General features: G+C 40.3%; 1 protein-coding gene across 1 annotated transcript; it reads left to right on the forward strand.

Annotated features, from left to right (window-relative positions):
• The first annotated feature begins 13,789 nt into the window (after positions 1 to 13,789).
• LOC145075874 (elongator complex protein 4-like) lies at positions 13,790 to 14,742 on the forward strand. The gene is made up of 5 exons (XM_079021959.1): positions 13,790 to 13,924; positions 14,019 to 14,245; positions 14,348 to 14,455; positions 14,500 to 14,594; positions 14,691 to 14,742. The coding sequence occupies exons 1-5, from the start codon at positions 13,792 to 13,794 to the stop codon at positions 14,740 to 14,742; spliced, it is 615 nt and encodes a 204-aa protein (XP_078878085.1). The 5' UTR covers positions 13,790 to 13,791.
• Positions 14,743 to 15,516: the final 774 nt, after the last annotated feature.

Raw genomic sequence — 15,516 nt, forward strand, 5'->3', positions numbered from 1 at the left:
ACTTTACTGATCACTCGTCAAGGTCCTCAACACTCATACACTGAAGTTGTCAAGAGAGACGAGCTGATTAAATATGGTCTCTCTGAGTGGATGGAATTGCTCGAGCTGGCATCCAAGCAAACTTCAGCTCTTTCATCAAAATTGACTTGTTCTCTCCACTTGCTGATTAAGAAAGTTCAGCGTTTAGACCTAGTTCCCCAAGAACGTCCTTAGTAGCAAGGCTCAAGCTTTTCAATTCCAAGAAACAGAAGAACCAGGTTTCAGGTTGATGGTGAAGATGTGTTGATTCTGAATTTTGGTGCTGCTGAATTAAACAACTCTCTTCCCATTGGTGTTGAGCCTGTTCAACATCAGTTTATCTCTGTTCCTGAACACGGAATGTTCTATCTCGAAAAAACAGAAAAATGTGTTTTCAGCGAACTGTTGAGATTCCAAGGGCTCCAACAACTCATCTCGTTGGCTTAAGACAAATGTGCATGAGCCATCAAGATCTTTCTGGAGAATTTCATATTCTAATTGCTATGGAATTGATGAATAGAAGACAGGAGCTGCTGGACAGTCCCTACTGGCCAGTAAAAGTAGAAGCTGAAGCTGAGTATGAAGAATTCTTGTCCAGAGGTGTTCTAATCTAGTTGGTTTTGAACATCATCATATTAGGGGAGATTGTAAGGTCAAACCTTGAAATATGATGATGTTTGAAACTAGTCTATCAGCGTCAGCGCATGACTCAGCGTCAGCATCAACATCAGCATCTCAGTTGATTAGTATATATCTTTATTCAACACGTTGTAACAGTTTTAGTATTTATCTTGTTTCCATAGTTAGCGTAAATTAGTTAGCTGGCATATCCCTGATTTATAGGGATTGTCTAGAATAGTAGTATATAATCTTTTGTATCAGTTTGTAATAGGTTACGCGTTTTTATAAACCCTATTAGCCGCTTTGTGCATACGATAATCTCTTTGTGAGATTATCATTCTTAGTGAAAAGTTTTCTTTGTGAATCTTTATTGTTCTCATTTTCTGTCATTGTTTGATCTTTGGTTCGTTCAGTTATATGTCCTTTTAAGGCAAACTCAAAATGGTGTCATGTGTCAATGCCAAGAGCCCTATCTTGTATCTTGATATCTTTTAGGATATTGTCAACATATGCATAAAGATTTTACAACTTTAACATTTTTTTATCTATCTCCATATATTTTACATTCCAAGAATATATCTTGTCTCTCCTAAGCCTTTCATCTTAGAAACACTTTCCAAGTCAAGGCAAAAGAGCCTTGCATAGTCGGAGTGTAATATGTTATGATTAAGTATGTCTCATTCATATAAAATTAGGAATATCACTAATGCTCCTACTAGTTCTTAGTAAACACAAATGTTATCTTCATTTTGATATAAAAGCATAACTTGTGTTTTCATATTAAAATGATGATTCCATCTTTGAGATGTTGCTTTATGTAATGCCCACGGATTCGGGCTAGTCAATTTAGAGACAATAAGCGTTAAAAATTTCTTTTTGATAGAAGATTATTTAAGATATATAATCTTAACAAAAGTTATAGTATATATCACAAGGATTTCATACATATAAAGAATGCTAAAGTCTGACTTATCACGAAGAAGTTATGACTCGTTGAAGTTTTACGGATAAACTGACACGACTCTACGTATCATAAAACCTAAATTTTTGAGAAATTAATTTTTAGCCTTAGTAGTCTAAACAAAATTCATAGTATTCGTTAAACCGAGAGCGTGCATATAGAGAACATGAAAATCTGGCTTCATTTGAGGAAGTTATGATTTTTTTTAAGATTTAGCGTAGCAATGTACAGCTCGGAACTCGAATTTTAGATCAGTCGATTTTTAGCCAAGATAATCTAAACGAGAAATGAAGATATCATTAATGGAAGTTCAACGATAAAAAGACAGTCGAAAACAGAGCTCGTATGCGAAAGATATGGACAAAACTTAGTCCTTCCTCTTCGAGCGCGGCGAATTCAATGCATATTTGTAAATCTGAGATAGAATGAGAATTAGCCAATGGAGTCTAAATGAAAGTTGTAGAACTCATAAATACCAACACGTGGATATAAAGAATGTCTAAAATGGATCTCATATGCAAAAGATATGGATGAAACTTAGTCTCTACTCTTCGAGCGTGACGAATTCGATACAGATTTGTAAATCTGAGATATAATGAAAATTAGTCAACGAGGTCTAAATGAAGGTTGTAGTACTCGTAAATACCAACGCGTGGATATAAAAAACATAGAAAATGGAGGTCGTACGTGGAAGATACGGACGAAACTTAGGTCTTACTCTATTATCAAACCCCTATAAATAATGGATGAATTCTTCATATTTCCTTACTCCGTTCCTCTAAATTCTCTCTAGAATCCTTCTTTATTTCTTATTCGATTTCTCTTAGTTTTAGGGTGCGATAGAGAAACTCTGAGTCGTCAAAAAGCCGACGAAATAAGTTTTTAGAGTCGGAGTTCTGTCCGCGTGGCTATCTCCATGACTACTCGACGAATTGGGGCCTCCAACTCATCGAGTTGCCCTGACAAAATGGATATACTTTAATTAAATATTATACCTGGAAGTCGGGATGTTACAATTCTCTCCACTATAATCAGACTTCACCCTCAAAGTCATCCTTAGGAAACAACTCTGGGTACTACTCACGCATCTCAGACTCCGGCTCCTAAGTCCACTCGGATCCCTTCTGATGCTGCGACTGAACCTGAACCAATGGCACCTCTTTATTCCTCAAGACCTTCACCTTCTTATCCAAAATAGCCACCGGCTTCTCAATGTAGTTCAGGCAATTATCAAACTGAATGTCCTCTAAAGGGACAACTGCAGTCTCGTCGGCTACACACTTCCTCAGTTGGGACACATAGAAGGTGTTATGAAGCTTGCTGAACTATGCAGGCAACTCTAACCGATAATCTACCTTACCCACTTGAGTGATCACATCAAAAGGACCGATGTATCTAGGGCCTAGATTGCCCCGCTTCCGGAATCAGATCACCCATTTCCATGGGGGTACCTTCAAGAGGACAAAATCTCCGACCTGGAACTCTAGCTCGGATCGTCTCTGGTCTGCGTAACTCTTCTGACGCTTCTGAGCCATCAGTAACCTCTGTCTGGCCTGCTAGATCTGCTCTATCGTCTTGAGCACTATCTCAGTGCTCCCCATCACCCTTTGCTCTCCCCAACAGATGGGAGTCTGAAACCTCCTCACATATAAAAGCTCAAAGGGAGGCAACCAATACTGCAGTGATGGTTGTTATTGTATGAAAAGTCAGCCAAGGGTAAGTAAGTGTCCCAAATTCCACCGAAGTCCATAAAACATGTGCATAGCATTTCCTCGAGCATCTGAGTTGTCCACTCACTCTGTCCGTTTGTCTGTGGGTGGTATGCGGTGATGAAATGCAACCGGGTACCCAACTCCTCATGAAATTTCTTCCAGAACCTAGAAGTAAAACACATATCTCGATCAGAAACTATCAATGTTGGCACCCCATGACGTGCCACCACCTCTCGAACGTTGATCTCAGCCAATGTTTTTGCAGAAGTGTAACAACGTAAATTTTCAAAACAATTTTTTATTTTTAAAACATTCATTTACTCACAAAATAACATCAAAACATATTGTATCAAATGTTATTATTTCAAAAACATCTCCCCAGAATCCAAAACATAAAGTCCACAAGTGTGTACGAATCATATCGGCGCCTTCCCGCGCTCATCACTTGTACCTGAAACACATCACACAACAACTGTAAGCATAAATGCTTAGTGAGTTCCCCAAAATACCACATACAACACATACGCCACTCGAGGCTATAATACGACCCTCCGGTCGATGTGTCTCAGCGGGACCCTCCAGTCCCGTAGCTCATTGGACCCTCTGGTTCGGTCATAGCTCATTGGGCCCTCCGGCCCGGTCTGTATCGTTGGACCCTTCGGTCCGGTCTATAACATCATACAACATACACATAACACATAGCACATAATCTCATATATAGCACATAAGACCCTCTGGTCCACACAATATACCACTCTAGGTAACGTATAGTGAGAAGACTCACCTCGCTGTCTCGGTAAGTATCTGACTCGGTAGAAATGTGATCTAGCCTCCGCCTAATCACACAAAGTAAATACTCTCATAAATACAACTGTACTCAACTCTAAAAGTCAACAAGGTAAACGGTCAAACTTTGACCCGACTCGTCGAGTGCACTAGGGCGACTCGACAAGTCCACACGTGTCCACTGACTCTCTTAGTCCCCCCCTTGGCACGTCGAGTTCTTCCCCTGACTTGACGAGTTCCACCTGTCATGAATCGCGGGGCCACCCCGACTCAACTCGTCGAGTCTCAAGAACAACTCGGCGAGTTCCACTTGAACTCAGTCCCCCCTGACTCTCCCTGACTCACCGAGTTATTCCCCAACTCGGCAAGTCCACTCACTGAGTGATTAACAGGCAATCTTCATACTACTCGCCGAGTCTGTTCTTCGGACTCGGGGAGTTCATGCCATGCACAAACTCTATACAACTCCTGAGGTCAGATCTGTTCCATACAATCATAGATCTGGCCTCCCCAAGCATGATAATCATGTAAAGTTTGGACCTTGGCACTCATATAACATCTAAATGGTCCAAAATGGTGATTTAGCCCCAAAGATGACATCCCAAGCTCATGGCTCCCAAAGTGACTCATAAAGCTCCAAGGGTTGAGGCCTCTGGACCTCTTTGGGTCCAGATCCAGAACACCAACTCAAGAGGGGACCAAATACTCCACTTAATCAACCTCTAAAAGGGTTAGAAAACCCTAACACTAAAAATCAACACGAAAACTAAAGAGGGTCCGAGAATAATACCTCAATACAGTCTCTATGAACTCAAAATCTACCAAAATTGCACCTCCTTTAGCCTCCTCTTGCCTTGATCACTTCCTTCTTGCAAAAACACCCACAAAGGGATCACGAATGGCCTATCTTTCCTCACAAATGCTCTAGATCTCTTGGGGTTTCTCTCTGGGGGTTGGTGGCCACAAATGACGGCCATAAGGGCCTTTAAATAGGTCCCAAACCCTGGATATTAGGGTTTCATTAAACAGCGTGGACTCGCCGAGTCTAGACGCGAACCTGCATGAACATTCGCGATCCTACTCGGCGAGTCTAGACGCCAACTCGACGAGTCTCCTCACAACACCCAAAAATAAAAGAACAAAAATAATACCTAGAAATCCGAGTGTTACAAGAAGAGCTCTCACTTATAGCCAGGAAGTGAGCACTGTTCGTCAACCGATCTACAATCACCCATATCGCATCAACACCTTGTGCAATCCTCGGTAACTTGGTGATACAATCCATCGAGATCTGCTCCCACTTCCACAGGAGAATCTCTGAAGGCTGTAATTGGCCATGGGGATGTTAGTGCTCTACCTTTACCTAACGACAGGTCAAGCATCTCTCGACTACCCATGCCACATCTCTCTTCATACAGGGTCACCAATAATCCCTTTCCAAATCCAAATATATTTTGGTGCCCCGGATGGATTGACAATCTCGAGCTATGGGCCTCCTTCATCAAAATACGTCGAGCTTCACCCTTATATGGCACCTATATCCACCCACAGAAGGTCATATGCCCCCGACTATCAGTCTCAAAGTCAGTAATCTGCCCGATCACTCGCTCTCTCTTTCGGTTCTCTGGCCTCATAGCTACCATTTAGACCTCTCGGATGGTATCCAAGAAGGGAGTCATCACCGTCATCCTCATGCATACATCTCGGATCGGAGCACTCCCTGCTCTATGGCTCAGGGCATCGGCTACCACATTAGCCTTGCCAGGGTGATACAAAATATCACAGTCATAGTATTTCACTACATCCAATAACCTCCTCTGTGTCATATTAAGGTTGGGCAGATCCATAAGGTACTTCAGGCTCTTATTGTTTGTGTATATGCTACACCGGACACCATAAAGATAGTGGCACCAAATCTTTAGGGTGAATACTACCGTCCCCAGCTCCAAATCATGGGGGTGGGATACCTCATCTCGTGGGGTTTCATTTGCCTCGATGCATATGCGATCACATGTCCTATTTGCATCAAAACAGCACCCATACCCGATATAGATGCATCACAGTAAGCTACGAAGTCCTCCACTCCCTTCGAAAGGGCTAACAATGGAGCTTCGTACAATCTCTAGCGAAGAGTCTCGAATGAAGCTTGCTGCTTGGGCCCCCAGACAAAAGTAACACCCTTCCTGGTCAATCTGGTGAGAGGAACAGAAATCTTGGAGAAATCTTTTATAAACCTCCGATAGTAGCCTGCCAGACCCATAAAACTTTTGATCTCGGATGGGTATCTCGGCACCTCCCATCGCATAACTGCCTCAATCTTGGCCGGGTCGACCAAAATCCCATTCTGATTAATGAGGTGCCCTAAAAACCGGACCTCTTGTAACCAAAAATCACACTTGGAGAATTTAGAATAAATCCTCTCCATCCTCAATACCCTAAGAATCTCCCGAAGATGCTCCTCGTGAAGTTCCCTAGACCTCGAGTACACCAAAATATCATCGATGAACACGATCACCCACCGATCCAACATGAGCTTGCACACCCGGTTCATGAGGTCCATGAACATTGTCGGTGCATTGGTGAGCCAAAAGGACATCACCACAAACTCATAGTGCCCAAAACGAGTTCGGAAGGCCGTCTTCTGAATATCCTCCTCGCAGACTCACATCTGATGGAAACCCAGATCTCAAATCAAACTTGGAAAACCAAGACGCCCCCTACAACTGATCAAATAAATCATCGACCCTCGGTAGTGGATAACGGTTCTTCACTGTCAGTTTATTCAACTCCCGGTAGCTAATGCACATGCGATGTGAATTATATTTTTTCTTGAAAAAAAGGATCGACGCTCCCCATGGTGAGATACTCGGTCTAATAAAACCCTATCCCAGCAGCTCCTGGAGCTGAAAGGATAACTCCTGCATCTCGGGCGGCGCAAGGCGATAAGGTGCCTTGGCAATTGGCGCTGCACCCGGAATCAGATCGATCCAAAACTCCACCTGCCTCTCAGGAGGCACACGCGACAATTCCTCGGGGAAAACATCTGGGAACTCACAAACTACTGGAACATGAGAAATAGAACCCGGCCTCTCAGTGGCAACTCGCGTATCCATCATGTATGCTAAAAACCCCATGCACGCCTGCTGTACACTCTACCTTACTCTTGCGACAGAGCAGAAAGCTGATCCCAATCTAGTCCCCTTGCCATACACAGTATGTACTCCCCCACTAGGGTCTCGTATGGTCACCATCTGACGCTCAGAGTCAATCATGGCTCCAAACCGGCTCAACCAATCCATGCCCACTATGACACAAACATCACCTATCGCTATTGCCACCAGATCTATCGGAAACTCAACACCAAAAATCTCTAAAACACATCCCCAAAATACATCAGTGGCAAAAACCGCATGCTTATCTGCTATAGAAATCCTCAGCGGTCGACTCAATGCCTCGCGTCTAACACTAATGTGACGACTAAAGGATAAGGACACGAAGGATCAACTCGCACCCGAGTCAAATAACACCAAGGCAAGCACATAACTCACAAGAAAAGTACCTATATGAAACACAACATAAGCATAAACAAGTCTCAAAATAACATGAATAAGGAGATACGTACCAGCAACAACATCAGGAATTGCACAGACCTTCTCCACAGTCAGATGTAATGCTCTCCCACGAGCTCTCAGAGCCTCGGCCTTCACCGACTGGCCATCAGTAACACACCAAGCAGAAAAAGCAGAAGCATGGGCTAATCCCTGGGGTGAGCTGAGGATACTCAACCTTCCGGTGGCCAGTCTGGTTGCAATGAAAGCAAACTGAAAATCCCTTGGAGCAGTCATTCACTATATGCCCCTCCTTTCCACATTTGTAGCAAATCCCCACTCGACAAGATCCCTCATGACTCTTGATGCACTTGCCATAAGTGCGGCCCTTTTGGCCTCTTGATCTCGAATCAACGGGCTTAGCTCGCTTCGTCGTCGGCTGTGACTGCACTAGTCTCCTATCTCTCCCCTGATGCTCTCCCTCCTCCCTGGTTTGAATCTCCAGCACAATCTCTCTCCTCCTGGCATTGGTCTGCAACTCAACCAATGTCCGATATGATGAGTTCACCATGAACTCTCGAATATCTCTCCTCAAGATGCTCAAATACTAGCTCGCACATGCCTACTCAGTAGACACGTGCTCAGGGTAGAACAACGCCCTCTCATGAAACATCCTTTTAATCTCTGTCACGGCTTCTGTCTTCTTCTTGAGAGACATAAAATCCTAGGCCAAACGTTCCCTCTCCACCTGGGGAACATACTCATCTCTAAACAACTGGGTAAACCTCTCCCAATTCACTACAGCATGATCTGCAGGAGTGAAATTAGTCGTCACAAACTTTCATCAGTCCTTCGCTCACAAGCGAAGCTGGTTTAGTGCAAACCAAACTCTCAAGTCCTCCGGTCATGAACATGTATAGAAACAAACCTCTGTTGGATTTATTGTCTAAGTTCATAACTACAATTGGTATGTACTTGACCCGAGAGTATCATGGTCCATTTGGGTTGCATGGCACCGGGACAATTTGAAGGATGGACTTTTGAGAAGAGGTTGTTTATGATTTATTAATATATTACAAGTTCTAATATATTAATATGAAATCGTATTATTTAATTAGTATTGATCAAAAATTAGTTTGGAATTAATTGTGTGATCAAAAGAGACTAATTAAATAAATGGGGATTGATTTGATAAATCATTCATTCTTATAAAGTGGGCTGATGATCCATAGTTCTTTATGTTGGCCTAAACCCATGTGGTGACCCATGGATACTCCATGGAGGGTAAAACCATTGGAACATGGGGAATATGGAAAGTCATGCACATTAGGGTTTGCATGGTGTAACCCTAATTGTGTCACACTATATAAGAAGCCTCATAGCTCATGAAATCGGCACCTAGATTTCTTGTAAGAGTGATAGCCGATTTTGAGTGCATACTATCTCCTCTCAAGTTCTTCCATTTGTTGGTGGTGTTGTGTGAAGCATTTGAGGCATCACACTTAGGGTGCTAGGCTCTTAAAACTTCAAGATTTTCAACTACACTAAAAGGTATGTCATCTAACTAGAATTTTGTAGTATAGTTACTCTATTGTATACTGGTTAGGATGATACCTTGAAAAATTGAAAGTTTGCATGTATAATAAAGAAAACATAGATCCAAGGTATCTAGGGTTGCATGTACACCGTAGGAGTGTTAAAATGCTCAAAAATCTTCAGTGGTATCAGAGCCTAGGCTTGTTTTCAATTAGACTTGATGCTATTTGTGTTCAAAGCTTGAAAAAATCGTTTTTCTGCTTTCTGGATAGTGGACTAGCTGAGTCCACTGACATACTCACCGAGTCACCCTTAAAAACCAACCAACTCACCGAGTCAGTTCATGCACTCGACGAGTTGGTGCTCCAGAATGTAGATTTTTGAGTTTTAAAGTTGGAATTGGACTAGGATCATTACCCTAAATTGTTTTTGAACTTATAAACCTTTTTTTTGGTGTGGTAATGATCATGCTAATCCAATTCAAAAGATAATTGTCAAACTTTCATGTTTTGTATTAGTTTATATGGTTAGGCTAATTAAATGAATTTTGTTTGATATGAATTGTCTTTTTAATATGAGTTTAATCTAGATCACGGACATTACGTGACATGCTTGTTAGTTTAATTGATGATCTTAATGGCCTTTAAAGTGCTCCATAACTTTTCCTCAAGTTATGGAAAATGAAAATTTACTTCCTTAAAAGACATTAAAACTCATAGGTTATGGACTTGAAAATTTTGACAAGTTTCAAAACTTGCCCTCAAGTTTTGGAATTTGTAAAGTCACTTTAGAATACTTTAATTCCAAACCCTAGAATTTTAATAGTTTAAAATTCAACCATTATACTTTATAGTATTATAAGTTAATTATATATATATATATATATATATATATATATATATATATATATATATATATGTGTGTGTGTGTGTGTGTATAAGATCAAGTCAGTCTTACCGTTAGTAGACCTCATTCACGAAGCCAATCTATAAGGGGGGTATAAGGTTACTGCCTATAAAATGACAGTTTAATGGGTGTCCACTCTCACGCACCGCTTCCTTGACTGATGGAGGGTCGTTAGCCGAACGGGTAGGATAGGACTATAATTCTCATTAAGTATAATGATAGTAATAAAGTAACTAAACTTTTTTATAAATTCCCAATCTAAGTTACTTTTGGAAAATGTGAAATTGATGCTAATCCATGAAAGATGCACTTTGCACCTTGCCAACTCGTTAATGGAGCGTGTGTGGTTAACCGAATCATTAACTTGGACTAGTAAGGGTGGCAAAGGATGGCTCAATGTTTATCATCAGATCAATGGAGCGTGTGTGGTTAACCGGCACATCGATTGGATGATAAATGACATCGGGAGTACCAAGCACATTTTTCATGGTTATTCACACCTTGTTTGTGATCCTCGGTATCCCAGTCACAAACCTAAAGGGCATAATCGAGATTTAAACATGCCATTGAATTATTCAATGAACCTCAAAGGATCTAAAAGTTTCAATCCAATTAAAACCAAATATCAATTTTGTTTTTCATGGTGGAAATTGGTAAATAGTCATTTACCTACCTTCAAATATTTTGCAAGTTGGATTACGACATCCCTCTTCCAATTTGTAAAATATTGTGATGGGTCCTAGCCTTAATATTTCATTTGGGTGTTATATTTAGGACTCTTTATCTAATCTAAACTTTGTCTTTCTTTCTTTTCAGAGGTCGTCCAACACTGCTTCTGGCTCAAAACCCTATTGGCTCCTTCTCTCTCATGAACCTTTGTGGGAGAGTCATCTTTGATGGGACTAACTTCAATGATTGGATTAGGAACATCAGGATGGTCACTCACTATGAGGACAAGGAATATGTCCTCGACAAGGAGATAAAGGAAATTGATGAGTCTTCTGCTACTCCTGAGGTGATCGCTTAGTTTAGGGAACATGAGAAGGATGCCACTAAGGTAGCTTGTATCATGCTTGCCATCATGACAGCCGAACTCCAAAAGTACTATGAGGACTTCTACCCGTTTGAGATGCACCAGGACCTGATGGATAGATACCATCAGAGTGCTTGTCAATAGAGGTATGAAATCATCTGCTCCATGATTACAACAAAGATGAATGATGGTGAACCCATCACGACCCACTTGCAGAAAATGCAAAGGTTTGTGGACCGTTTGCTGAAATTAAATGTGAACCTTCCTGAGGAGCTGGCCATATATATTATTCTACACTCCTTACCTCCATGTTATGATCAGTTCTGCATGACCTATCATACGAACAAGGAGGAGGTCACACTCAGCAAACTTCAAGGGCTTTTAAGGACCGCTGAAAATGGTCTCAAAGGTAAAAATGTTGTGTCTACTCCTACCGCAATTGTCCCTATTCTAGAAATTAGACAAGGGAAAGGGAAGAAGAGGAAGGATCCCTCTAAGAGCCGCAAGGGAAAGTATATTGATGGATCCTCTTCAAGTGGGACCAAGACTGGTCCTGCTGCTACCTCTTCCATTCCTAAAGAAGCGGAGTGTTTATACTATCATGATAAAGGGCACTGGAAGTGTAGCTTCCCCAAATACTTGTAGGATGTCAAGGATAGGAAGGTTAAACCTACCCATGAAGGTATTTATACTATTCTGTCTCAAAAATCATCACATTATAACTCTTGGGGTTCTTGACACAGGTTGTGAATTTCACATTTGTTCTGATGTGCAGGGACTAAAAAGAAGTAAGGATGTGGAGCATGGGAAGATAAACATGATCATGGGGAATAGGAAGGTTTCACCTGTCACCAATATTAGAGTTTACTCTTTATTGCTTAGTAGTGGGTTAGAAATAGATTTGAATAATTGTTGCTACCCGTCTGATATGGTGAGAAATATTATCTAATTTCATGGTTTGTACAAACAAGGTTATAGTTTTTCATTTGATAATGAAATTGGTGCTATCAATGCTTATTATAATGATGTTTTTTATTTTAAAGCATTACCTTGTATTGGTGAATATGAAACTATGAATGTTGTAGACCACTTAGGAAATAATGTGTTGCATACCGATTCTTCCAATGAATTGGATAAATCATGCTTGTGGCATTGTCGTCGTAGACATGTCAACAAGAAGCGTATAGGCCAACTCCAAAAGGTTGGAGTTTCGGAGTCATTCGATTTAAGGTTGGATGACACTTACGAATCTTGATTACTTGGAAAAATGACAAAGTCACCCTTTACTGGTACTTGTGAAAGGGGTGAAGGTTTTTTGGATCTTATACACACCGATGTGTGTGTATCCCTTCAGTACCGCCACAAGGGATGCTAACCGCTTTTATGTGAGTTTTACTGATGATAACAGTAGATATGGGTATGTCTACTTAATCAAGAATAAGTCAGAAACTGTGACAACCCGAAATTTCCACTACTAGAAAAACAGCCTTTTACGACGCGCAAATCACGACGCTCATTGATCTATGTTACGCAAAAGAGATCGACATTAAAAAAGTGTCATCTCTTCAAAAAATTTAAGGATTTAGGTCACGCATTATTGCGTGCCCTTAATTTAGTGTTATAAGAAAAAAAATAAAAACACGGAGGGCATCGTATCTTAAGCGCACGTCGTCTGTGAGTGTCGCTTTATAATTTTAATGAACGCGCGTTCGTTTAGTAGATAGGGGGAAATGAAATCCCCAAAATTTTGAAAACCCGCCTTGTTCTTTTCTACCTTTTTTCTATCTTTCATCTTCACAATCGATTCTCTCCTCTCCCTCCTCTCCAATCCACTTCTCCCCTACTCCTAACCTTACTTGTTAATCGTCTCATCGGATCTCTGCTCTAATGTCTCTCTGAAGATCAAGAAATTTCAAGCCCTAGTCTCCCTCTGAGGCAGAGACGAAAAGAGAAAGAAACATGAAGAATGCACCTATCGTTGTTACGACTTATGATGCTTCTCAAAGCTTTTGATAAGAACACTGGCTCAGTTGCTTCTCAAAACTTTTTATAAGCACCCCGTCGGCTTTACATACCGGAAATCGACCCACATCCTCAAATTAGGGTTTTTTTCATCCTTCAAATTACGACCCACATCCTCCATAGATCGATCCTTATTGCTTCATTTCTCACAAGAAATTGAACACTTTACATTCACAGGGCAACAAAATCAACTATTTCTGGAACTTGGGTTTCAGTTCCAATTGAAATTGAAGGGTTTCTGGTCACCATGATCAAAGGGTTAGGGTCTCGTTTGTCAATGAATGCTCACAGGGCCACGGAAGCTAGGTTTTTGGGCAAAGCTAGAATCGATCTTGTCTCGTTCCTTCGGAATCACGAAGACGCTGATTTCCATGGAGTTCACGCGGACTATGGTTCAGAGAGTTCTAAATTAATTTATCTTCAAATCCTGTTTGGAGAACTTCTAGTTTACACTAATAAGCGTTGTGGAATAGATTGCATATCTGCTTTGGTAGTTTCCTTCCAAAAATGATGTTGTTCAAGTATTCTACAAACATTATATATGATTATTAATAAAATCATTTACTCCAAAATCATTATATATGTTGTTTACCTGTTTGATCCGTTTGTTCTTATTTCTCAGGAGGATTAAAAAACTGTTCGATATTTATGGCTACTGGCAAAGTCCGGACAAGTAGTTTCTCAAAGAACTTTTCAGCTGCACCTACCTCTTCTGTCCCTGGTCTCAAGTATGGACCAAATGGAACAATCTTTCTTTCATCAGGCATACCGGATCTTGATAGTAACCCCAATACCCCCTTTTTATATTTTATTAAAGCATCAGAACAAGTATGACAATAATTTCCTAATGGATGAATTGTTTATGTAATATCTAGAGATTTTAGGTGGGGGATTCCATTTAGGAAGTCTGGTAATGATCATGGAAGACACTGAAGCACCTCATCATATGCTTTTGTTAAGGACTTTCATGTCTCAGGGACTAGTACACAACCAACCTGTTCTTTATGCAAGCCCAATCAAAAACCCTAGAGCCTTTCTTGGAACCTTGCCAATTACTTTAGTCCCCAAAGATGACAAATCTCGTAACACTGATGCAGAACAGGTACTACTTTACTTTTTCCTATTTTGCCCTTAGGAACATGCATCTTTCTCTTTACAACTACAACTGTATTAATGTAAATTCTGCCTTTTTATGAGCTTGTAGAAGGATTTGCGGATTGCTTGGCAATATAAGAAGTACCTTGGGGAAAATAAGCAACATAACGAGGAGCGAGGTAATTTTGTATCTTTTTATCCATTGTGGGGATTTTTAGTATAAAAAGTAAACATCTTTTGTGTTGTGATAATGTGATGCAGATGGGAAACCGTGTGGAGTGTTTTAGCCTTTTAGATTGTTCAAATCTTGATGGATTCCGAGATAGTTGTTCAAAGTTCATATCTCAATTTCCAAAGTACTGATGTTATTATTAGTAGTGGATTGATCTTATTAAACTTAAAAGTGGTCTTCTTCATTGACTCTTACACCTAATTTTCATAATTCTAATCAGGTATGATGGAAATATCACAAGTGTAGGAAGAATTGCTATCCAATCATTTTGAAGCCTGTAGTGTTCGAGGGATATCAAATAGGCGGTGCAATCTGTGATGGAGCTACAGGGGCGACTGCCAAAACGCTTAAATTACCTCGTGAAGATGAGTTTTGGAGTAGGGGAATTAGTGCCTGTGCAATCTGTGATGGAGCTTCACTAATTTTTAAGGGTGAAGTTCTTGCTGTTGTTGGAGGAGGTGATACAGGAACTGAGGAAGCAATATATTTGACTAAATATGCAAGACATGTACATTTACTTGTACGCAGGGATCAATTAAAGGCCTCACAAGCTATGCAACACAGAATCTATTTGTTCAGGTATATATATATATATATATATATATATATATATATATATATATATATATATATATATATATTATTTTGTGTAAAAGTAAAATCATATATTTATGATTGTTCATATGTTATAAAAATAAAAATAGCCGAAGAGAACCAGAGGAACCTGATGATGCAACCAAGGGTAGGGATGTCTTTAATGAAAAGCCTCCTCCTGATGAACTTATGGCTGCATCAGATATTGGAAAGTCTGTTACAACATCTCTTCCAGAAAATGTGGTAAGTAGCCTACTTTTTGCTTTTAAAATGATTTATTTGATTTTAATAAATAATAATTAATATCCTTGATGATATATATTTACCAGATTATGCACACAACATTTCACATATTATTTTTTTGCTTTTTGTATGCCAAGATTCAATTTTTAATATTTTTTTATACCTTGGCAAGATTTATTGACTTTCCAACTCTGTTACAACATAAGGAG

The sequence above is a fragment of the Lactuca serriola genome, chromosome 9, assembly GCF_051521515.1.
Source record: "Lactuca serriola cultivar US96UC23 chromosome 9, Lser_US96UC23_V15, whole genome shotgun sequence".
NCBI classification, from domain to species: Eukaryota; Viridiplantae; Streptophyta; class Magnoliopsida; order Asterales; family Asteraceae; genus Lactuca; species Lactuca serriola.

Bases quoted from the DNA above. Each gene is read 5' to 3' on its own strand.
- LOC145075874 (XM_079021959.1), top strand. From the start codon at position 13,792: ATGGCTACTGGCAAAGTCCGGACAAGTAGTTTCTCAAAGAACTTTTCA. The intron at 14,456-14,499 runs GTATAAAAAGTA...AATGTGATGCAG, and splicing joins ATCCATTGTGGGGATTTTTA to ATGGGAAACCGTGTGGAGTG. The intron at 14,595-14,690 runs GTACTGATGTTA...AATTCTAATCAG, and splicing joins TTCATATCTCAATTTCCAAA to GTATGATGGAAATATCACAA.